The 26,111-nt window shown below is 40.3% G+C and overlaps 1 protein-coding gene across 1 annotated transcript in view; it reads right to left on the bottom strand.

The window, feature by feature from the left end:
- XRCC5 (X-ray repair cross complementing 5) overlaps positions 1-20,906 on the bottom strand; it is a 99,926-nt gene extending 79,020 nt beyond the window's left edge. Inside the window, exons 1-8 of the mRNA XM_053598134.1 lie at positions 20,739-20,906; positions 16,377-16,490; positions 12,583-12,766; positions 11,691-11,739; positions 10,602-10,724; positions 7,746-7,937; positions 3,212-3,326; positions 1,540-1,678 (exon numbers count right to left, since the gene is read on the bottom strand). Coding sequence (XP_053454109.1) covers positions 1,540-1,678; positions 3,212-3,326; positions 7,746-7,937; positions 10,602-10,724; positions 11,691-11,739; positions 12,583-12,766; positions 16,377-16,490; positions 20,739-20,759 — 937 coding nt within the window. The 5' untranslated portion in view covers positions 20,760-20,906. The remainder of the gene's footprint in view (positions 1-1,539; positions 1,679-3,211; positions 3,327-7,745; positions 7,938-10,601; positions 10,725-11,690; positions 11,740-12,582; positions 12,767-16,376; positions 16,491-20,738) is intronic.
- Between the last annotated feature and the right edge of the window lie 5,205 nt (positions 20,907-26,111).

Here is a 26,111-nt window from a genome sequence, read left to right as displayed (position 1 = left end):
CTTAATATCTCTCAGAAGCCCCTTTACTTTTTTAATCACTATTAATTTAATCACTATTCTTTCTACTATGGGTCGGTCATCATATTAGAATTAATAATTAACCAATGAGAGAGCCATTCTAACCTGCATTTGATTTCAAAATTTATGTTCTATGCTACCAAATTAAATTCAAAAATTAGTACAAATTATAGGATATTAATTATACTGTACACATAAGCCTTCAGGAGAAAGGAGTCATAACCATCACCATCTTTAAGCTGCCATCCCTCTCAACACACACAAATATACCCAAGGAGATACAGTGCCACAGATGAAAGGAATTTTTTTCCAGGCTTGCAAATCAAAACTACACTGGATACGATAAATCTAAGGACTCCTTTTTTTTATTTTTATTTTTTGGAGACAGAGTCTTAAGCTGTCGCACTGGCAACATAGCTCTTGGGTTTAAGTAATTCTCTTGCCCCAGCCTCCCAAGTAGCTGGGACTACAGGCATCCACCACAATGCCTGGCTATTTTTTTGTTGCAGTTGTCACTGTTGTTTTAGCTGACCCGGGCTGGTTCAAACCCGCCACCCTGGTATATGTGGCCGGTACCCTACCCACTGAGCTACGGGCGCCTCCAGGACTCTGGTTTCTATCTTAACCATCATTTGATATCTTATAATTTTATCTTAAATGTTCAGATATCCTCAGCTAGTTGCTAAGTTCTCTGGGTAAAGATGCCATCTACACACAGTCTTTAAGCCAAATGGGCATACTATATGAGTACAACTTTAAAGATCCAGTTGGATATAAATCAATATAACACAAATAATTTTTCTTACCCCCTAAATTAACTTACAGAAGCTTATTTGGTAGGATAGGAAACCTAAAATTGGCACTTAGAATAATCATCATGGAAGTCAAAAATAAAATAACAGTAAACAAAAACACTTCCTTCAGCCACATTAATATAAGCATTCTCCTAGCTAGTTGAGTTTTAGACTTTAAAATAAAGATGAGCATTAAGTACTGTCACTTACGACATTTAAAACTCAGAGAGGGGTGGCACCCATTGCTCAATGGGTGCGGTGCCGGCCACATGCACCGAGGCTGGCAAGTTCGAACCCGCCCCAGGGCCTGCTAAAACAGCAATGACAACTGCAACAAAAAAACAGCCAGGTGTTGTGTGGGCACCTGTAGTCCCAGCTAGTTGGGAGGCTAAGGGAAAAGAATCGCTTGAGCCCAAGAGTTTGAGATTGCTGTGAGCTGTGATGCCACAGCACTCTACCCAGGGTGACGGCTTGAGACTCTGTCTCAAAAATAAATACATACATACATACATACATACATAAATCTTAGAGAGGAATACCCAAGTGCATTCCTGAGAAACATCCTGCCTCAGACCCAACAACAGTGTCCCATTATTCCCTCAGATAGTTACAACTCTATAACCCACAGAAATATCTCTAAAAGAATAATAATACAAATTCCACCTTGCCCCATATCACTTTGAAGAGAATCTTCTCTAGGCAAAAGTGAAAATTCTTACTGACATACCTTGAATAGTATCCTCTTTAAGAACTTCAGTTTCATCATCGTCATTTAAGCAATAAACTGTTTCTTTTTGTATATCTTCTTTTTTTAAGGTTCTTGCATCCACAATTGTCCAAGTCTTTTTAACATTCTCATGCACCATCTTATATTTCAAAGGATAAGTAAAGGGAAAACATGGAAAGCTAGGATTCCCATTAATAAAATCCACAAACAAATATTAATACCCATAGAACCCCCATAGTTGGCCATGTACCTACAATGACCACCCCCTTAAGTTGACCTAGTTTTCACAGACCAGACATGCACCACATGTACGCAATGGAAGTTCCTTCATTATGTTTGACCAGTTTGTTACAGTCCCTTGGATGGTCAACTTACAGAGGTTCTATTGTATTTGTATATACAACTAACTGCTTTCCCTTCCCTCCCGTCCCCTTCCCTTCCTTCCTTGTCTAGAGACAGAGGCTCATTTTGTTGCCTTCGGTAGAGTGACGTGGCATTGTCACTCATAGCAACTTCAAATGCCAGGACTCAGGCAATCCTCTTGCCTCAGCCTCCCGAGTAGCTGGGACTACAGATGCCCACCACAACACCTGGCTATTTTTAGAGACAGGGTCTTACCCTTGCTCTGGCTGGTCTCTAACTCCTGAGCTTAGGCAATCCACCTGCCTCAGCCTTCCAGAGTGCTGGAATTACAGGCGTGAGCCACTGTCCCAAGCCTATATATACAACTTTCTATATATAACCTCAGACTATCTAATAAAAGCCTTTATATTTTACCACAGTTTTCCAACAAAAAGAAACAATAAGCCATATATCAGTAGTCAGAAATCAATAAGGAAATTTGAAAAGGAGGGAGGATAGAGAAAGGGAAGAGATTGTATTCTTACTCCCGGACATATTCTAGGACTATTCTAGGCATTGATAGAACCTAAAATAAAGGACTGTTTTCCAGGGTCTCATGATGTATCATGCGCTTGGAATCAAGTCCTTGAATATACAAAAAACAAATATGAAAAAACATGTTTTCATTATTTATTTTATATATTTAAAATGTTTTTATTTTTTTCTTGTATGTTTAAAGAAAAAAGGTAATCTACACCTGTGAAGTTGTGGATCAGAGATTCCTAATCAACATGGACTTTCATGAAATAATCACCAAATGTGACTCGTTTTGGAAAATGTGCTATTATGTACAAATGTATATATATTACAAAATGCAATTTCGTAGTATCAACTCACCACTTTTTGATATTTCATAGACGCTGTTACTATCAGATCATTAAAAACTTAATTAAATGTGACCGAGCCTTCAAAACTCCGGTACACTATATTTCTGCTATGAAATTATTAATATTAATTAAATGACACAACTTATGCACTTCATTTGCTTTCTTTGGAAAAAAAGGGAGAGAGCCCTGGAACTCACGATTAACAATCACAGCTATCAATGGATAGAAAGAGATCAAACCCAACTACAGACAATTCTTTCAACTTCCTATCCTAGCATGCCTTTTACATAAAAAGCTAAACAGAGATTAAATAAACAAGGAAAGCAGCTACAAATGCAGTAATTATGGTTCTGAATAACCCACACATGAATTGTCAGTTTCTTACGTAAGCATATTTTACTGCCTGGTAACATTACTTTTAAAAATGTGCACCTAACACTTACCGATTTATAGGCCACTATCCTTATAGACAAATTGGAACCAATGGTCAGTAGGCAAGGCCAGGGCATGGAGCACCTCAAAATTTTCTTGAAGACACAGAGTTGTCTCAGACTGTCACTTAATAAAGAAAAGCGTAAAATGGAAACAACAATTTTAAATGTTATCTTGTCCTGGATGATGCATTTGGTTTGTTAGAATGAGAAGTGAGCTGTTGTTCATTATACAGAGAGAACTAGCAGGGGTGGCAGGAAAATGACAACTACAGGTTGGGACACAGCCAGAAGTAAGTTGGCTTAGAAGGAAGTAGGAGGTGAATTACTTCCCTGACAGGTGAAAACGAACACCTCTATCTTTCCTTATTTAATCTTGTCTTTCAACTCTGCTAATATTCCTACCATTTTTTCAGGACCAATGGCACCTTTGAATATCTGATAAAAGCACATGCACAAACAAGTCTGCACACAGTACAAAGGGTTCATCAACTCCTGGAAAGCCATGGACCTAAGAATAAACCTCCCCACTCTCGGATATCAAAGGGTGGGATAATTCAGTGCTCACAACTCTTCAATTCATTAGTTAATTCCAAGTCTCTTAAATAAAATATGTGATATATTTTTAAATACATACAATAGAGATAGATATAGACTATCCAGGGAATAAAAGAATTTACTAGGACCATATTTAGTTTTAGGATAAAGCAGATAACTCTAGGTTTCTTAGTGGTATGGAAAGCTGGATGTGGGTAGCGGGGGACAAATACAACATGGAGTGCTGCTTCCTTTACACAACAGTGAAGATCAATTCTATTTTTAGATAGCCCCTAATCAAATACAAAGGAGAAGATTTAAGAGACAGCTAGAATTTGTGGCAATCACTAAAATAAGGAGCAAAAGAACAAGAGACTAAATATACTCAGAGCACACGGTCCTGACGTCAGGGCTGACCTCCTAGATAGAGATGAAAAACAGATCAAAAAAGAAGGAAAGAGAATTTTCTTAACATTATCCATGGAGTTATGAACAGAGGCCTCAAGAGACTCCACTTTTCAGAAATAATTTACAACAAATAATAAGATATTTTACCTAACACCCTTATTTCTCAGAACTTCGGATGTGTTGGAGAACAGACCTGGTTTGAACCAGGTCTAACCCATCTCTCTTAGCACATTACTAGTCCAAATATGAGTTAGGTCTAAAATCATCATGAGGTCTGGATTCTGTTCCAGGGTCTAATATATAAGATCTGAGAACAAATGGATTGGTTATGCAGTCGAGCTGAACCGCCCAAGTAGAAGTCAAGTTGTCTTCCTAAGATCTTCCATATGAAAATAAGCCTCATCTAGTGCTCTCTATTCAGAAATACAACAGGCTCAGTGCCCATAGCTCAATGGTTAGGGTGCCATCCACATGCACCGGGGCTGGTGGGTTTGAACCCAGCCAGGGCCTGGTAAACAACAATGACAACAATAACAAAAAAGTAACCGGGCACCTGTAGTCTCAGTTACTTGGGAGGCTGAGGCAAGAGAATCGCTCAAGCTCAAGAGTTTGAGGTTGTTGTGAGCTGTGATGTCACAGCACTGTACTGAGAGTGACATAATGAGACTCTGTTTCAAAAAAAAAATAAAATAAAAATAAAGTAGGACATTCCTATTTCTAGCCATGCCGGCCCAATAGACACATTTTGAAATGTGGCTAGTGTGGCTCAGAGCCTGTAGCTCAGCGGCTAGGGTGCTGGTCACATACACCCGGGCTGGCGGGTGGCCTGACAAACAACAATGACAACTACAACAAAGTTGTAGCGGGTGCCCATAGTCCCAGCTACTTGGAAGGCTGAGGCAAGAGAATCTCTTAAGCCCAAGATTTTGAGGTTGCTGTGAGCTATGATGCCACTGCACTCTACCAAGGGTGACACAGTAAAACTGTCTCAAAAGAAAAAAAAAATAAGAAAAGAAAAGAAATGTGGCTAATGTGACTAAAGAACGGAATTTTCAAAGTTTAAATAGCCACATGTGGCTAATGGCCACTGTACCTACCCTATGGCTGATCTAAAATCAAAGCACCTTTAAATTGCTAGGACAATGCATATACACCAATTTACCTGCTTGCTTCCCTACAGGAAAAAAAATCTGCAATTTGTATTGACCTGTAATTATAATTTTTCTTTATGACATATGGCTAATATGTTACTATAGTTTAAGACATATATTCTTAAATTTAAAAGAGAAAAAACTTAGGAACACATATCTACACATATTATGACAAGAATGTATGTTCAACTTTACAGGGATTCTTTTTTTTTTTTTGAGACAGAGTCTCATTATGTTGCCCTCAGTAGAGTGTCATGGCGTCACAGCTCACATCAAGCTCAAACTCTTGGGCTTAAGCGATTCTCTTTCCTCAGCCTCCCAAGTAGCTGGGACTACAGCCACCCACCAGCCATGATGCCCGACAATTTTTTTTGTTGCAGTTGTTTAGCTGCCAGGGCCGGGTTTGAACCCGCCACCCTCGGTGCATGTGGCTGTAACTACTGCGCTATGGGCACGGAGGCTACAGGGATTCTTCATTGATTCCTTTGGCAACCTCTTGGGTAATTACAATTCCATTTCCAAAATCTCTATTTACCTACAATTTTCAAGGGTGTCCATATTTAGCAAATCAGAATGTATTGTTTGTCAATTATAGTTCACCAGAAATATTTAAAAATTGTGACCAAGAAAAACATTAGAGCAGATATATACTGCAGTTCCTTAAAAACATTCCAGTTGTTTAATCTTTAATTGAGAATTTTTCCTAAACAGTCTGTATTTTGTGTATTGATTGATAAACTGCAATTAATTCATGAACACCAAGCAGAATTATTCCTGAGAATTTCAACCTGCACAAGTAATACTGCTTGATAAAGTACTCTATTGCTACTTTTGCCAAATCAGGTTCCTCAAACACCAAGTATTCTAGAGGCTATTGACCCCTTTGGGTTCTTTCAAAGCAAGATAAGAAAGATAAAGGAGCTGGTCTCTCCCATAATCTCTAACTAGACGGTTGAAAAAAAGCAGTTTGCATTATTGTTATACAGCACTTTAGGTATATTATTTTTCTTAAATCATTTTACCTTTACAACACTCACATAAAAAGTAGGCTATGAATTCTTTACATTTTGGATTTTTTGTATGTGCGTGCCTGATTGAACTACTTTGTAACCAAAAGTTAAAAAAAAAAAAAATCACTATACTATAGTATGTTTCTCTCTAAAATCTAAATAAAAGGAAAAGAGACTACTTACTACCTCAGAGCTGGGACCACTTTTTATAAGTAAGAATGTTTTTGCATGAGTCTGAGGCAGGAGGATTGCTTGAGCCCAGGAGTTCAAAGCTGCAATGAACAATGATTGTGCCATTGTACTCCAGCCCCAAGCTTGGCATAAAGACGAAATCTACTACTTCACCCTTCACAATTTAACTTGTTAAATATCTTATGGTATCTGTCTGTTTCCAAACTCACTGACACAGTCCTGGAAATAAATAAGAAACCATGTGCAAATCATACAAAATTTATGGGTGGGTGTACCATTTCTTTAATAAAACTCAGCATATTTACTAAAGAAAAACTGCTAAGTCAAGAGTGGCCCAGAAAAGGAAAAGCATATTAGGGGTACCTCTGATCAAGAGAAATGTATGTGAGTATGATTGAAAGTTATCATCAAGGCTCAAGTCGCAGATGCTGGCATGGATGTGGAGAGAAGGGAACACTTTTACACTGCCAGGGGGACTACAGACTACTACAACCTTTTGGAAGAAAGTATGGAGAATCCTCAAAGAACGCAAGTTAGACCTCACATTTGATCCTACAATCCCATTACTAGGCATCTACTCAGAAGAAAAAGAATCCTTTTATCATAAGAACATTTGCATGAAACTGTTTATTGCAGCTCAATTTACAAACATCAAAATGTGGAAACAGCCTAAATGCCCACCAACCCAGGAATGGATTAACAAGCTGTGGTATATGTATTCCATGGAATATTATTCAGTCACTAAAAAAGACGGAGACTTTACATCCTTTGTTTTAACCTGGATGGATGTGGAATCCATTATTCTTAGTAAAGCATCACAAGAATGAAGAAATAAGAATCCTATGTACTCAATTCTGATATGGAGACTTTACATCTTTTGTATTAATCTGGATTGAGTTGGAACACATTCTTCTTAGTAAAGAATCATAAGAATGGAGAAGCAAGAATCCAATATACTCAGTTCTAATATGAAGCCAGTAGATGATCTAATACATACCCTCATAAGAGAAAAACTCAAATCAATTCAAGGTGGGGTGCAAGGGAATGAGGGAGCAGGCAGAGAAGGGGATGATGGGGTGGTCACGGTGTCTGGTACACCTCTTAGAGGTGGGACACATCTATAAGGGGGACTTTACCTAACAAATGCAATCAGTGTGACCTAATTCTTTGTACCCTCAATAAACCCCAAACAATAAAATACACAAATAAAAATAAAACAAAGTTGTCATCAATGTTTCCATTTCTTACCTGAAGGAATAAATTTCATCCAGCCCATCTTTACCGTCTAAAGTCTTCATCACCTTTTCCACCATCTGAATACCTTCCTTTTGCTGCTCAGTAATTCCTTTTTGAGGAAAGGAGGGTTCACGGTGGTCCAAGTGCAAGTTACCTTCTCCTCTGTCCCCAATTCCATCTTCCTTCCCAACTTGGAAAGGCAAACTATCGGGAAGATCAGCAGTTATAGTTAAGAAGTCAAGCTCTGAAGTCAAATAAACTAGGTTCTAATCCCATGTCATTCACTAGCTGTGAGAAAATGGGCACGTTAGTCAATATCAGCAAGCTTTAAATTTCTCATTTGTCAAATGACTTATCTCATCTACTAAGTGACTGACACCTCTCTGATTTAGTAAAAGGGGATTGGCTGACATAACCAAATAACTGAAATGGCAGGGTTGCACAGGGCTACCAGAATCTCGGTTGCTACTAGGATTATCTGACCCTCTCACTCCCTGCATGTTTCACCACTTGCCTTTATGCTGGCTTCTTTGCTCTCTCAGACTGACCTCTGCCACCACACTGCCTCTGAACAGGCTCTAGCTCTGCTATTGTCTGAATATGTCCCCTGGAAGTCATAACCACCATGTGACAGCAGGAAGAAGTGGGGCCTTCAGGAGGTGACAGTCATGAGGGTGGAGAGCTCATGAAGAGAACTAGTGATCTTGTAAAAGAGGTTGAAGGGAGTGCCCTTTTTGCCATGTTTGTCCTTCTACCATGTCAGGACACAGTGTTCACTCTTTTGCCACACGAGCATGATGAGGTCATAGCAACAAGGTACCATCTTGGAATCAGAGATCCTTTTCCAGGATCTGCTGGCACTGTGATCTTGGACTTCCCAGCCACCAGAACTGTAGAACCAAATTTCTGCTGTTTATAAATTACGCTAGGTGAATGGTTATTTTTTAGGTACTTGGTCTATCATTTTATTTGCTAGCCTTAAAACAGGGCTTTCTTTTTAAATCTTTCTGCATACACTTAGCATGACTGATTTGTATGCCCTGCATTGCCTATCAGATAAAAATCTTCCTGAGAGCCAAGAATGGCACACAGGGCTTGCATCAGGCTATTCTTGTTTCCATAGCATCAACCAGGAATGGAAAAATGACACAGACACGAAGCTCAGGAAGTTACTCTGGAAAAAGAAGTTATAGTAGCAGTTCTTTCTACCATGCATCAGACCAGAAATAAGCTTTCTCAGTTGTCAGTAGAAGAAACTAAAGACTATGCCCAAGAAATAAGCCTGCTCAGAACACAGGACTGCTGTGAACTGCTGGAATTTGTTTAGTCCAACTAGAACAAATCCATCAATAAAATCATAAACTCTACTTTGTATGCTGAAGATTTGTAGCACAGAAAGAAAGCATATTACCCAAGGGAGGGAAAATACAGTCAAATAAATAAGTAGAAGGAAAGGCTGTGTTTCCTCTTCTTCACACTTTTCTATATTGCTCATACAAAAAAAGAGTAGCCCTTTGAATGACATTGACAGAAGTGCACTGTGCTTCAACCATGTAGAGGCATCCTGAGATTATGAACGGGAACAGAAGCTAAGCTAGGCTTCTGAAGTACTTAGAAAACTCCAACTCTGTAAGAAGTGTCACTTAAAAAGTACTTAATTTCTCTGAAGTACCATGTCAACAAGCATTAGTTTGATGGGTTATTCTGAACCATTTTTCTATTGTCCTACAGAAAGAAGCTATCCCTCAGTGGCCTTAAGAGGTGCATACATGCAAGAGAGCATCTTAATTCCCCGCAAAGGCATTTTAAGAAGCCAAGGGCACACCACTCTGAGCTAGAGGCTTCTTGGTATAGCTCTCAATTTGAAAAATGAGTGTCCCCAGGAGATTAATAATTCAATATCCTACACCATCACTCTGCTTGCACCAAAAATAGAACAAGAAAAAAATTAGGCTTCAAATGCAGCAGGAAGAATTAGTATAGTTCAATGAAATTTTTCTTAGAGATATAAGAGAAAGTAAATGCTGGAGAGAAAATTCAAACATTTAGTGAGAAGAGGGACAGAGTTCCTCTGTGAAAATTGTGAAATATTTTCCCTAAATTTGTTACCCCATCTCTAAATACACATAAGCAAATTACATTTTATATGTGTATCTTCATCTTTTGTTCTGAAAAAAGTTAAATATGAACATTTTATGTGTTTGAAATGATCCTGTCTACCCTAAAACACCACTGTCATAGGACACAGTTCTTCAGCATTGTTTTGTTCTGTTTTCATTGTTGCTGTTTTAGAGACAAGGGCGTACTTTGTTGCTCAGGGATCAGAACAATGATGTGATCATGGCTCACTGCAACCTCACACTCCCAACCTCACACTCCTGGATCAAGTGATCCTCCTGCCTCAGCCTCCTGAGTAGCTGGGACTATAGTTATGAGCCACCACGCCTGGCCTCTAGTGCTATTTAAGAAAAGAAACCATCAGTCTGGTAATTGTAGGATAATTAGGAAGGAAAGAGATAAAGTGAATATCCTCAAAAGGCTGTCTACACTGGATCTTAGCCAAAAAGCCAAGTAACAATAAAAGAATCTTCTAATTCCTCGATTCTTTGAGTCCCAGAACAGTGAATAATGATCAGCTACTGAGCTCAATTCCTCTGTATAACTGTGACTTCCACCTCTGTCACCAAAACTCAGAAGAGTTCTTAGAATACAGAGAGTAATCAGTGAATGTTTGTGGTGTTATCTCTGTCATATGACAGATTCCAACACAGAGCAGAAAGATAACTGGGAGCTTCATGAACCAAACACTCTGTAAAGGGCTCTTACTGTATTACAAGATCACAGGATTTGTTATTCTCAGAATCTTACAAGAACTGCAGGGAGATGTCAAACTTCTTCAAGTTACGTATTACAATATCCAGCTGGTCTTTGCTGAATGGACTGCTGAGATCAGTGAATACTTCAATATGCCTCTTCTCAAACTTCTTTCCTCTAAAAGACAGAGTTATCATGTTAAGAAATCATTCTCCTGAATTATTTGCTACAAATTCAAATACATTTGGTCCTTGAGTGGAGAGAGGTTAAGGAATGAATCTAGATATGGTTAATAAATGTGAGTACATCCTGGAAGTATATTTACTGTTGATAGTTAAGTTCTTATTAAACACATAATTGACCTTGGGATACCTTATACTTTGAATATTGGGCTAAAGTTCTCAATATTACAGGAATATTATATTCCTGAATTCCTAACTCTATTTCAGCTTAAAGATGTGGTCACTGTGATTAAAAGAGATCCCTTTCCAGCCTCCACAGAATGTGAATAAAGAACAGGCAGGATGTGAATGAGGAATTTTCTTAGTGTACTACAGCTTCAGAACTGCACTTAATTGATACTCACTTTCCAAATGCCTTGCTCCGATTCCACACACAGCACTAGTGGTAGAATTTTGCAAAGGTCATCCAGAGATTGAGAAGTAGTTCAGATTTAGGCTTGGGATTTTAGAACATATATTTTCCCTAACAGGCAAGGAGTATGTGTGTGTGCATACACATGTGTATTCAAAGACACACATTTTCAAGGCATAGTGATTAAATAAATAATGGATTAGGAAGTTGGCCAGAGTTACTATGCACTTGCTATCAACTACATATGGATCATATCACTTAGCACTTTAAAAAATGCCTGCTGATTAGCTTAAGTCAAATAGGAAAGAAACTGAAATAAGCCAAACATTTATTTATCCCAGAGAAACTCCTACCAAGTACAGCCTTTCCTCTTTTAAAACGTTTAAAAAACAGAAAGGTTGAATTGAACCATCAAATTCTGTTAAATGTTTCTTAAGCTACATAAATATACAGCTGGATTAATAATGAATCACACAGCACATTGAATATGTCAACCCACACAATTTTTGCAGAAAGGTTCATTTCCAACTCTTCAGAAGAGATACTTACATAGTTTCATGGTGAATCACATCCATGCACACGATCAGTGCATCCAGGACTCACCTAGTTAAGGGCAAAGCTATAACCAAACAATCCCTTCATCCCATGAACACAACCTTTTTCCAGCAAAGTCCACAGTGATGAAAATTGTGGACCTTGGACTATGTGATGACTTAAGTACATGCCCAAGTGCCCTTCATCTGCACGTTATTCCACTAACATAGTCACATTTTCCATGTATCAAAGTATATATCCTGACACATACAACTAAGAAAAAGAAAATAAACAAGAGGCCATCTAATACATTTCATTCATTTAACCAAAAACTATGATGCCATTTAACAGTATCTAGAATCTGTTTCTGATGATCACAGTCCATTCTTGAATATGTTAGCTACATTGGTATTTGCAAGTCACATCCAACACAGCAGCACCTCCCAGTGATTAGGGACAGCTCTGTTAACTGCTTAGAAAAATAATAAGAGAAATTTCTTAAACTTAGGGCAACTGTGGAAGAAATCAGAAATCTCACAGTCTAGGTATCAATCTGATTTCTGGCATAAAAACATCCTCTATCCAAAAAAGGGTAGAGAATGCTAATGCCATACCCTCTTAAAAATATCTTTTTCTCTACCTCCCAACATCTTCCTCTTCCTGTGCCTCCCAACCTCTCAATGCCACTAATGCAAAGAAGAGGGATGTGATGGAAGGGTCTGAAGCCCAGGCACTTAACCTGATTAACTTATCATTAAATCCTAATACATACCACTTCCCCCATCCTCAGAGCAAAATATAACCACCTCCTCAGAGCTGGGACTTTGGGGATATCTCATCAAACTGGATTACAGGGCCCAGATTAAAAGAAACGTCTTAAAAGTCTTCTCTGATTGAAAAAGGATACCATCAGCTTGTTGAGAACCTGGTTGGATTGTGCTTTCGATGTCCTCCAGCAAATCAAAATCTGGCAGCCTCAGGTGTCTGTGCACTGTGATGTTCTGATACTGATCGCCGTCAGCAAGGGCATTCTCAGTGCCATCTGTACCAAACAGGACTAGCGCGATCTCATCCTTGCTCTCAGCAAACACCTAGAGAAGAATGTCAGAAGGCTGAAAATGGTATAGGAACAACTTGCAAGCCATAAAATACCTAACCTTTAGGAAAACAGGATAACTATACTGTCCTGTGGTATGTCTCTGAGCCATAGAATTCTGGGCCGAAAGAAACACAGGACTTATGGGCAAAATTCCTAGGTTCTAAGCAGACATTTTCATTGACTATAATTCCCACCCTTCATTTCAGCACAAGTTGGGGTCAAGGAACAACTGGGTAATAACTGCTCCTGATAACTTCTAGCCAGACTAGGCTCTCAGTGATAACTAATCACACATAACTTGAAAAGAGTTTAGTTTGTTTTTCTGGAATATCTAACCAAGGTTTAAATTTTCCAGAGATTAAAAAAAAAACAAAGTTTCGCAGGGTGCCGTGGCTCATGCCTGTAATCCCAGCACTGTGGGAGGCTGAGGAGGGAGAATTGCTTGAGCTCAGGAGTTCAAGACTCACCTGAGTGAGAGTGAGACCCCGACTCATGAAAGAAAAAAAAACACAAAAAACTGAAAAACCCAGCCAGGCGCCCAGGCGATCACCTGTAATCCCAGCAGTTTTCGGAGGCTGAGTCTGAGGTTGCAGTGAGCTATGACACAATTGCACTCTGCTCAGGGGCATAGGGTAGGACTCTGTCTCAATAACAACAACAAAAGCAAAGAAATAAAATAAAAATAAAAATAAGCCCCAAAAAAACTAAAAAAAAAAAAAAGTGTCAGGTTTACCGCTGATATCCCAGCAATTTCACTGATAGATATATGGAGTCTACCCGACAAAAATTCTTGCACATGTATGCAAGGAGGCAATGAATAAGATAGTTTATACTTCAGCACTGTTTATAACAGAGCAAAAACTAGAAGGGAATTATCAGCAGAAGAATGCAAAAATGCACTGCAGAATATTTATAGAAGGGAAATAACATCCCACTAAAAGTAAATTTGTGCATTTATCAACATGAATACATTAGGTTGAGAAAAAAATAAGTTGCATAATTATATGTACCATATAAAACCATTTACATACCCTTGACAGCTTCAGACAATACTAAGTATTATCCATGAATACATACTTATGTCTAATAGCATACAATACACAAAGTAGTAACTACCAAAATCTGATGAAAGGAGGAAAAGAAGAGGGAAAAAACAATTGGGAAAGAGCTTCTAGTTTACCTGTAATAACTTTATTTTTTAAGAAAAAAAGAAAAAGAAATCAAACAAATATGGTAAAACATTAGTATTACTTAGCCCAAGACAGTTGGAAAATAAGTTTCCTATGTATTATCCTCTGTATTTGCCTCTTTTATGAAGTTATTTCATAACAAAATATTTTTTCAAAAGTATCCAACACAAAAGGCAGTCATCTAATTACAAACATAAGCCTTTCACATTGATGGGGAAGAGTCCTGTAGCAGGACAAAATGGAATTCTGTCATTCTTCATTTTTGTTTGGTCTATTACATGCTCTTATCTATAAACAACTCCACCTAAAATTTGCAGTTGTACATGGAGCAAAGGTCCCTGCTGCTGGGGTTTAACTGTGTCCAGCATACTGGCTAAGCAGGTGTCTGTCTCCTGGATAAGAATTCATCTTAAGGCTAGGCGTGGTGGCTCACACCTATAATCCTAACACTCTGGGAGCCCGAGGCAGGTGGATTGCTTGAGCTCACAGATTCGAGATTAGCCTGAGCGAAATAAAAATAGCCAGCCATTGTGGCAGGCGCCTGTAGTACCAGCTACTCTAGGGGCTGAGGCAAGAGAATCACTTGATCCCAGGAGTTTGAGGTTGCTGTGAGCTGTGACACCACGAGGACTCTGTCTCCAAAAAAAAGGGAATTCATCTTAAGGCAAGGTAATCTTGCTTCAACAACAAAAGTTCAGACATGGGCACAGGAGACATTTAGAATGCATTATGGAACTGGCTTTGTCCCCCAATCTTCCAGATTCAGACTCTTTCTCATCTTAAAATACAAAAAACTATGCTATATTGGGGCACAACTATAATACTTGAATACCACCAACACAACTATAACCAAGAATGGGGTTAGCACCCCTCAAGGACTCCAGGTCATCAGATTTGTGAAAGCTAAGGATGATAAGTGGGAGAAAGTAGTGCCCAGTGAAAGTGTCAAGACCCAGAAGGAACAGTAGAGGTGTCCAGGCTACTGTCCAGAAACAGCAGTACCCAGTGAATAAAGCAGGACCTCATGGAATTGGAAAAACTGTCAGTCATATCAAGTAGAAGAGGCATAAATAATAAAAATACTAGCTAACACTTACATAGTATTTACAATATGCCAAGCACTGTTCTAAACACTTTACCTACATTAAATCTTTTGCTATAAAATCTTCAAAACAACCCTATGTAACAGGTATTATTAATTTCCTCATTTTACACATGGGACACTAAGGCACTGTGGTAGATAGGTCCCAAGAGAGCCACCAACCAGTCCATCTCTCTCTGTATCTAGAGGCTACTCTTTATAAAACATGGGGGAGTCGAACTCCCCTCCCTTGAATGTGAACTGGCCTTAGTGACTTGCTTGACTAATACAAAACAACCTTCCGGAATTTCTAAAGCTAGATCACAAGAAGCTACACAGGCAGGATCTCTTAGCATACTCACGTTTAGAACACTCCTTCTTAGAACCAGCCACTACACGGGGAGAATCCCAAGCTACACGTAGGAGTTCTGATGGACAGCCTCAACTGAGCTCAAAGGCTCCTGAAGGCATAATCTTCCAGCCATGTGAATGAACCATCTTAAGCATCCAGCCCCGCTGATTCCAGCTCCAGGCCCCATCTGATTGTAAGTGTGTAAGAGGCCTCGAAAGAGTCATTCAACAGAACCCTCCCATTCAGCCCACAGAACTATTGAACAATGATTCTTTTTTTTAAATATGTAATTTTAAAAGCCATAGGTGGCGCCTATGGCTCAGTGAGTAGGGCGCCGGCCCCATATGGCCAGGGTGGCGGTTCCGACACAGCCCCGGCCAAACTGCAACAGAATAATACCCGGGTGTTGTGGCGGGCGCCTGTAGTCCCAGCTGCTTGGGAGGCTGAGGCAAGAGAATCGCGTAAGCCCAAGAGTTAGAGGTTGCTGTGAGCCGTGTGACGCCACGGCACTCTGCCCGAGGGCGGTACAGTGAGACTCTGTCTCTACAAAAAAAAAAATAATAATAAAAAAAAAATAAATAAATATGTAATTCAAGATAGTAAGTTTTGGGATAGTCTGTTATATGGCAAAAGATAAATGAACTAGGCACAAAGAAGTTGAAGAACTTATTCAAGATCAAGAGGTTAGCAGAGCAAGGACTCAAACCCAGACGGGCCATCTGGCTCTAAAGATTGTGCTTTTAAATATTATTTTATACTGTCTCTTGTTTCTGATAAAAAACATAGTATCAGACGGAAGAGCCAGAATGAGGAAGAAAAATTATCAGGCTCTAGTGACGGGTGGATTTTGCATGTGAACATGTAAGAAAACTTCCCAGATTCCCCAGTGAGGGTAGACACTATAAGGAAGCTGGTATCCTATGTTAGTAAGTAGAGGAGACAAGCTGATTTACAAACTCAAGATCAATCTGAAACTTACCTGTCGCTGGATAAACATGGTCATCACCTTCTTTGCTTGTTCAAATGGGGATTCTTCACCAGGAAAGGAGTTCCCCATGGCAAAGCCCACGTCCATACATAACACAACAGCTGCCTGGAAACAAAGTCCCAAAGAGTGTTTGAGAGAAAATAAGTCATAAAAATAGACTCTGAGGGGCGGCGCCTGTGGCTCAAGGAGTAGGGCACCGGTCCCATATACCAGAGGTGGCGGGTTCAAACCTAGCCCCGGCCAAAATAAAAAAAAAAAATAGACTCTGAGATGTGTCCCTTGCTTACAGCAATCATAAACCTGTGCTGGTATTTAGGAGAGGTGGGATAAAGGGAAGGGACATGTTCTACATGAAGACTGTGTGTAAGACATGTAAATTTTACTATGGAAAACCCTTACATAGCCTTGATAGGATTTCATCTAGAAAGTATCTGCCAGGAGAGGAGCATCCTCCAGGTAGTTGCCACTTCTTTGGCCTGAGCCCCAGAATAAACCCATGGTGATTAGATATGAAATCATCCTATACGTCAGAGTTAAGTCCAGCCCAGCTGAGCCAAACGCTCACCAGACCTGCAGTTGACGTGCAGGCCAACTAGCATGAGAACAGATGCTTTCCCTGTGCCCCTTACTTAGGGTGTAGCCTGTTAGGAAGCATTTCTGTGTCAACAGGTGAGTGCTACAATCTATATATGCTGAAATGGTACACCCCAGCGATGAGTCAATCTGTAAACTGGGCATCTAAAAATAAAGACTAAGACACCAAATCTATTCTACTGTAATAGAGGACACAGACACATAACAAATAATGCCAGCACAATATTCCATAACAGGTATGCAGGGGGTACTAAGAGAGACACAGGCGCATCCAACCAAGACTGGTAGAGGGAAAAGAGGAGAGGTAGGAAGGGCTTCCTCAATACAGACTTCTTGAATGAGTCTTTTTTTTTTTCATGTACACATTAATGCATTTATGGGGTACAATGTGCTGATTTCATATATTAGGAATGATTCATAATTAGGAATGCTTACATCACACTGGTTAATATATATCTCATCTCGTTTACTTAGTTACTGTGTTAAGACATTTAAACTCTATACTAATAGATCCGATATGTACCCTTGCATTATGCACCATTGGTGTGATCCAACCATTCACCCTCCCTCAATCTGACCTCCCCCCTCCCTCCTTCATCTTGGGCCATAGTTGTGATCTATTCTTCATATGAAAGTGTGAGTGATTGTAAATTGGTTTCATAATAGTACTGAGTACATGGGATATTTTTTTCCAATTGAATGAGTCTTAAAGAACGAATGGGAGTCAGTCATGCGAACAAGAAAGTTACAGACAGAGGGAACCACATAAGCAAAGGCACAAGTCATTAGATAGCAATCACATACATAGGGAAGGAAATAAGGGAACTAAACTAAAAGTACAAGTGATGTATGTAAAGTTCCTACTCGACATCCAAAATTTAACTGAATACGAGTTAAAGATGACCTGAACTGATGGCAACCCACTTTTAGAGTGGATTAAAAAACAAATTATCAACACAATGACCACAGCATTCCATCACCCCAAATATTTTAGGTTTTTTCAGCAATGTACTAAATTCAAGACAGGAAAAGAAGGGTTTATGGAGGAAAAGACTGGGTTAGGAATCTGAAAACCTAGGATCTAGACCCATTTCTATTACCAATTAGCTCTCAGGCCTTGGGAATGTCACTTAAACTCACTGTTGATTCTAGGAGGCAGAAAACTGTTTAATTAGGGGAGATTTAAGGTTATCTTCAGAATTAACATCTCTTGACTCTGACAGTCTTACCTGTGCTTTGTACTGATCAAACAATGCGCAGTTCTAGGTATCACATCTTATGAGAAAGATTAATTACAACTGCCCGTGATATGGAGATGTTAGGGAAGGCTCTGAACAACATGTAATATAAAGAACAGTTGGAAAAACTAGATATTTGAGCCAAATTAAATTAAGAGGAACATGATTATTACCAAATATTTAAGAGTTACAGGACAGTTCCCAAATGTTATGAAAAGACTGGTCTGCAAGAAAGATTAATAGAGTCAACAGATGGAAGTTACATTGAGATTGGCTTCATGTAAGGAGAAAAAATAACACTTAGAAGTTATCAAGAGAGAAACAGCTATTTTCTGAAGCAATGATCTTGTGACCCTAAAAGTATTTGAAAAACCTAATGAGCTACTATCAGGGAAGTTATAGATGTTTTCTAAATGTACTTATATATTAGGCAACATATGAAAGAATTATTTTTCTCTAGTTTACAAAAAAAAAGAGCATAAGGCACTAATATTGAGAGATTTCTGAAATAAAAATAGCTTATTTGAAAAAAAGAAAAGGTGGTAAGAAACTACAAAATTCTTTTGAAAGCAGTAAAATTTGTATGTCACATTTGAAATGTTCACATATTTCACATAAGCTACTTTTCCCCCCCTCTAATCCCATGACAGATTAATACTTTTTTGTTTTTGAGATACGGTCTCACTCTGTTGCCCAGAATAGAGGGCAATGCTTACTGCAAACCTCATGCTCCTCAGCTCAAGCTATCCTCCTGCCTTAGTCTCCCAAGCAGCTGGGATTAAAGGTGCATGCCACCACAGCCAGCTAGTTTTTCTATTTTTTTTTATAGAGACTGCATCTCATTCTTGCTTAGGCTGGTCTCAAAACTCTCGACCTCTGAAACAGCTAGGATTACAGGTGTGAGCCACCATGCTTGGCCAAAAACTGCTTCGAAACCAGAAAATTCCAGAGGATTAAAAGTCTTTTGGCAGGAATCAACTATCCAGAAAATTACATCAAAGGGTTTCACGATATGGAACTTCGTGTGTGGAGACAAAAGAAAGGTCTATGTAATACTTTGAACTTCTTTCTTGCAGCAATAAGAAAACCAGGAAAGAGGTACTGGAAAGCACAGCAACTTTTTTTTTTTTTTTTTTTTGAGACACAGACTAACTTTGTCACCTCCACTACTGTGTGCTGGCATCATAGCTCACAGCAACCTCAAACTCTTAGGCTCAAGCGATTCTCTTGCCTCAGCCTCCCAAGTAGCTGGGACTACAGGCTGCCACAACACCTGGATATTTTTAGAGATGGGGTCTGGCTCTCGCTCAGACTGGTCTCAAACCTGGGAGCTCAGGCAATCCACCCATCTGGCCTACCCAGAGTGCTGGGATTACAGGCCCAACTCTATTTCTGTACTAAAGCAAAACAGGCTGTTAAGATTTTACTTCAAGTTCATCTGCCACAAACTGCACCTCTACTAGAACTACAAATTTTTCAGTCCTTGAAAGAGGAGAAATGAAGGTGACTGACATCATTTTGGTTCATAATCTTTTTAATCAACAATTACCCACATAGAATTGAAGGGTTTAGGGATCAGTTGTTCAAATTCCTGTCTTATTTATTTCTATTAAATGAATAGCTGGAACCACACCTCCCTCTAGTGACCCTATTGAGACAATTACCACTCTCCTTTTACATTAAACACACACACACACACACACACACTTTAAAATTGATGGCAGTTTCTGTTACTAACCAGTAATGCCAAGGGGTATAGATTTTTAGCAAGACAAAAATTATCCAGGGCTCTCAGACCCAGACAGCCTGGATTCAAATCCAGTTTCCACCATTTACGGACCAAGTGATTCCGTTCTCTATGCCGGTGTTCTCCCACTTGCAGACTGGGGATAAATAGTTTTCACCTCATGGGATGGTTGTGAAAATTAAACAAGATGGTATTAAAAGGTTTAGAATCTTTTATTATTCTCTGTGCTTCATACTCTTACCGAATCTTTCACTAAATGAGAGAAATTAGATCATTACAGAGATCATATGACACTTGACATTTCAAGTTACTTTATTCACAGAAGGTCCCTCTCTGAATTTTACATTGCTTATCATCCATTGCCGTATAGATTGGCAAGGTGCTTATCATTCATTGCCATATAGATGTTGAAGAACCCAGGCTCAAAAGTAAATGAGGAGGTGGGTTAGAGGGTGGAGCGAGATTGAGGTATAGTGAGGGGAGGCGAGTAAGGAGGGAGGCACAACGAGGAACAGGTGGGCGAAGGAGCAGGGGAATGGGAAGGACAGGTAGTGGGAGAGTGAACGAGGATCAAATTCAGAAGTTTGGGCTCCAAATCCCCAGCTTTTCTAATAGCGCATCCCCCGGTCCTAGCCCTCCGGATCCAGTCCACCACCACGATCTTCCCTCTGGCTCCACTCCTGAGCACCGCCGTGATCCCACGATCCCTGCTTCTCAGCCACCCTCTCCGGATCCCCGGCGCAGGTAAGGCCCGCGCCGCGGTTTGCTCTCTACCTTACTCCCCGACCGCGCCATGTCGCTGGTCCGCAGGTGCCTCCGTTGCCTTTTCCGGGCTGGAACCTGCGGCAGCGCAACTCGGTTCCGGCTGACTAGCGGACCACAGACCAGCTGCTTCCTTCCTGATGAGCCTGGAAGGGGCGGGGAAACCGTGCCCGGAGCTCTGAGCATGCGCAGATTCCTTCCATTCGCTTTGTGGTCGGAGATGCGACGCTAGTAGTTGATATTAATAACTCATCGCTTCTCCGAAAGATTCATTTTCCTTTTCTCTCATGGATAGTAATACCTACAGCATTTTGTGTTAGAGCTCTGGAGTTAGATTACCATGAGTATGAGCATAAATCCAGATAATCACTTCTCAGTTTCTTCTGCTAGAAAGTGTAATAAAGACATAGCAGGCGGGGCTCGGTGGCTCACGCCTGTAATCCCAGCACTCTGGAAGGCCAAGGCGGGTGGATCCCTTGAGACCAGCCTGAGCAAGAGCGAGACCCCGTCTCTACTAAAAATAGACTATCCAGGTGTTGTGGCAGGCACCTGGGGCGGCTAGAGGCAAGAGGATCGCCTGAGCCCAAGAGATTGAGGTGCCAGTGACCTTTGATGACCCCATGGCACCCTACCCAGGGTGACAGAGTGAGACCCTGTCTAAAGAAAAAAAAAAAGATCTAACAAACGTGATGACCTTGGAACCAACTCCTGAAGAATGAGGAGGAGTTTCTGCGGCGCTAAAAGTAGGGGGTGTACAAAGAAACAACATCTGCTGAGGCTCCCAAAATAGTTCCGAGCTTCTCTAGCTTGAAAAGGAGAATACAAGTCTAGGGAGATGTTCTAGGAATGGCAGCTGTAAAAAACAGCTTGACATGGCTCTTTTTAAGGAAACTGCCCAACCTGCAGCTCCTGCCCCTTTGAGGGAGACAGGCCCAAGCTGAACCTTGCACAGAAACAACTATGTTCAATATTAAACGACCCACAAGCATTGTAATTGCAATCTCCCTCCCTTCCCCCACCCTCTGCCGGATCCCCAGTCTCAGAGATTCTAAGAATGACCCCACTGACCACTCTACAAAAGGACAGATTTTATTGATAGGTGGGGTGGGGGAGGGCAGAAAGAGCCTTTGGAAAGCCAAAGGGGGCGGGGGTTCCCAAGCAGGTAGCCCATGTGGGTCTTCTGTTTAGGAGTTTATATACTGCTTTTCCTGTCCTGTGGAGATGTGAGTTGGGGAGATGAACTGTCACAACCTTTTGGCACCGGGACTTGGAGGCAGAAGTTAATTTTAAAACTGCCCTTAGGTAGAAATGCGTTCCCACTTGGGCGTGTGCTCTGCTAGGGGAGTAGCAGCCTCTTGTTTAGGCTGTGTTCCCAGCCCAGATGAGGTACTGGTCAGGCTGATTTTTACAAGCCTTTTTGTGCCTAGAGATGGACTGTGATCAAGCTGATTTATGAACCCACTTAGGCCTAGAAAGTTGGGGGTTCCTTGCCCAGCCCTGAGTGGGGGAACACTGCATCAAACTGACAGGTGATTAGACAATGCAGCTGGCAGTCTGCTGGCGGCTTCGAACCCATCTTGGGCCTTCCAAACAACAATGACAACTACAACAACAAAAATAGCCAGGTTGGCTCCGCGCCCATGCACAGTGGTTATGGCCCCAGCCACATACACTGCCGCTGTTTGAACCCAGGCTGGGCCAGCTAAACAATAATAACAACTGCAACAACAAAAAAATGTGCCTGTACTCCCAGCTACTCGGGAAGCTGATGATGCAACAGCACTCAACTGAAGGTGACATAGTGAGACTCTGTCTCAAAAAACAAACAAACAAACAAACAAACAAACTATAGACAAGATCTGGCTGTTTTTTTCCTAAGGAGAAGTTGGAACCTTCATCATTTTAAAGGCATACAGAGAGAAGGAAAAAGTGGGGGAGCTGGTGAGGCAAAGTGGTTACATTTTATATACAATAAGGAGAATATTAGGAGGAAGAATGGGAGTGAAGGAACTATCAATAACAGCAGATGTTCCTGGGTAGGTGGAATAATGTCTGATTTTGTCTTGTCTCCAGTTCTATTACCTATAAAGATAAGTTTGTAATTCATTATTAATGTGAAATTAAATAGGCTTTAATTTTTAGGCACTAGACAGAGGTACAATATGTATGTCCTTGTTTATGAGAGGTTAGCAAGGAATTTCCTGAATATGATCCATGAAGCCATTTCTTCCAAGGTGTCTGAGGCCCTCACCTTCTTTTTCACATAAGCAGAGGGGAAGTTAGTGGTCTTGGGACTTTGATTTTCCTTTTAGAGACACTAGAAGTTTCTTCCACCTTTTGATTCAAACTCGAGGGGTTCTTTTAAAGCTAAAATATTTGTAATAGTATTTTTACAGAGAGGTAATGGGCAGGCAGTCCAGTTTTTGGTAGATTCTCTGTTTCTCTCTAGCCTATAAGCACCCAGCACCTGCCCTTTCTTGATGCTAAAATGCCCAAGAGGAAGGTCAGTTTAAGGAAAGGGGCAGTGAAGGAAGAGCTCATAATGAAAGCACGCATGGTGAGAATAAGATGGAGTTGTCAGGCCAGGGCTGAGAGGACACACCTGGTCTGACCGGTTTAGGTCTTATGTGACCTTCACCTCATGTCTCCCTTTCTTGCTGTTTTGTAAAGTCTGATTCAACCTAAAAAGTATGTATCTTGAGTAGTTTAGGGCAATTGATTTAACTTTTGAATTCAAATATTGTTTTGGGTCATGGGTTATGTCAATTGTTGTTTAAGGGGTAACATAGTTTTTACTTTGAACTTTCATGTATAAAACTATGATTTTTTGGAAATGATAGAACAGAACAGTCTTGGAGAGGAAACTCTCACTGTTCTCCAGAATTGCTGGTCTTCTGACTAATAACATTTGGTGGACTTATCCTGGGTCTGCAAATAGGCTGACAATGACAGGCAGCTGGAGCCTCTTTGTCTAGTAACAATAAAGAGATTAACAAGATTGTCAGCTAAACCCACTCCTGCAAAAGTGAAAGCAAACCCAAAAAGGGCATCAGGAAAGAATAAATCTTTAGCCAAAAATAAAAAAATGCAACCAAAAGGAAAGGAGAGCAATACACAAACAGGCTCAGGTGTCTAACCAAGGAACTAAAGACTGTTTACCTGCAGAAAATAGAGAAACTAAAAGCGAGGAAGTCACGTACCATGATAAAACCTGGGATACGATATTGATCAGATCTGTCTTCTTTCTCTCCTGCTTCAAGAGAGACTACTTCCTTACAGCAAAAGGATTCTGGCTTTGTTGGTTCTATTTGAACCTGTCAGAGCAAGGTCCTTTTGGATTTGTATGACACGGGATTGAGAGTAATGGGACAGAATCGATAGGCTATGGCTAGTGGTGGCATGGGTGTCTGTGTTGGGGGGTAGGCAGAGGGAGCAGTATGGGAGCCATAGTGGCACATGGAGGAAGTGGATGGGAGGAGAAAGGGGAGTGACAGACTGATACTTTGGTGACCCCCTGAGCTCTGCTTGCATTCATACTCTTTCAAAGTCCCTTCCCTTGAATCTGGACTGGCCTTATGACCTGCGTTAACCAGTAAATGTAGCAGAAAGAACACAGGGCCAGCTCTGTGCCAAAGCCTGCAGAATGCCTGGCAGATTTGGCTTTTGCCTCCTGGTGAACCCAGATGCTGTGAATGAAGCCAACTACCAAGAGGCTGCCATGCTGTGAAAGCCGGATAGACACAGGGAAGAGCGCTATTGTGGGCTGAATGTTTGTGTCTTCCCCAAATTCATATGTTGAAATCCTAATCTCCAGCATGACTGCATTTGACAACAGGGCCTTTGGGAGATAATTAGGTTTAGAAAAAGTCATGATGATGGGGTCCTCGTTGAGAGCCCATGTAGTGTGAATAAGATGGAATCATCAGACCAGGGCTGAGACGACACAGCTAGTCTGGCCGGCTTAGGTCCTATGGGACCTTTACCTCATGTCTTCCATCCTTGTTGTTTTTTAAATTCGGCTTTGACCTAAAAGTGTATATCTTGAGTAGTTTAGGGCAATTGATTTAGAAGATTAACTTTTGAATTGGAATGTTGTGACGTGGATTGTGGGTTATGTCAATTTATTGTTTATTATGGGTCATGGGTTATGGCAATTACTGTCATTTAAACTAAGTGTTAAGTACTGTTGTTTAAGATAAGAGTTAGTACAGTTCTTGCTTTTAACTTTTATGTATAAAACTATGATTTTGGAAATGGAAGAACATAATAGTCTTGGAGAGGTTATACTCACTGTTCTCCAGAATTGTTGGTCTTCTGACAAATAAATTTTGGTGGACCTATCCCTGTCTCTACATATTGGCTGACCGAGACAGCAGCCAAACTCTCTTCATCCAGTAAGACAAATGAAACTAAAGAATTTCTCCCTTTCTGTCTCTCTCTTACCTTTTCTTCCTCACACAAAGAGGTCATATGAGCATACAGCAAGAAGGCCGCCGTCTACATGCAAGAAGAGAGCCCTCACCAGAAAGTGAATATGCTAGAACCATAATCTAGAACTTTCAGCCTCTAGAACTGTGAGAAAATGAATGTTGTTCAAGCTACTGCATCTATGCTATTATCTGATGACAGCCCAAGTCTGTTATGATAGCCCAAGCAGACTGATACAATCACTGAGCACCAGTAGCCCCACGGATGTACCTAGATGGTATCCAGCACCTACTTGGCAGCCATGCAAGTAAGGTTTCCTGGGAAGTAGATCCTCCAGCTTCCAGACAACCATGTCAGCATTAGAAACATTGAACAGAGACTAGTAATCTCTACTGAGCTGTGCCCAAATTACAGAATTATGAGCAAAAGAATCTAATGGTTATGTTAGGTGTTACAGCAGCAATAGATAGCTAAAACAATGAGATTTTTTGATATTGCTGTAGTGTAGACCATGTGTTCTCCCCAGGGTAGTTAATAACGGCAAATAAAAACTTTTGATTTATTTTGAAGTTACAATTTAAATTGCTGGAATATGTTTGATATAACTCGGAGAGTAAACTGTATGAGTGATGACTTTATGAACATTATACAAAATTAAAATGTGAAGGCTTTGTGCTCTGTCCGAGAACTGTAACAGTGGTTATATGGGTGTTTAGAAATTTTTTTTTAAATTTTAATAGAGTACAGTTATAAAATAAAAGTTCATATCCCAAATAGATCTGAGTAGTGAAGGGTACCACATTCTACCACTTCCATCAAATACCATTTAAAAAAAATCTACATATTATCCTTATAGAAACTTAGATCATTTAAAAAAATCCACATGCACAGGTTTATCATAATAATTAAATTAATTGAGGTGAGGAAAAGAAATCTTTGATGTTGACCACTACTAGT

Source organism: Nycticebus coucang, chromosome 7, assembly GCF_027406575.1.
Source record: "Nycticebus coucang isolate mNycCou1 chromosome 7, mNycCou1.pri, whole genome shotgun sequence".
Classification (NCBI taxonomy): domain Eukaryota; kingdom Metazoa; phylum Chordata; class Mammalia; order Primates; family Lorisidae; genus Nycticebus; species Nycticebus coucang.
This window is presented reverse-complemented; position numbering and strand designations above follow the sequence as displayed.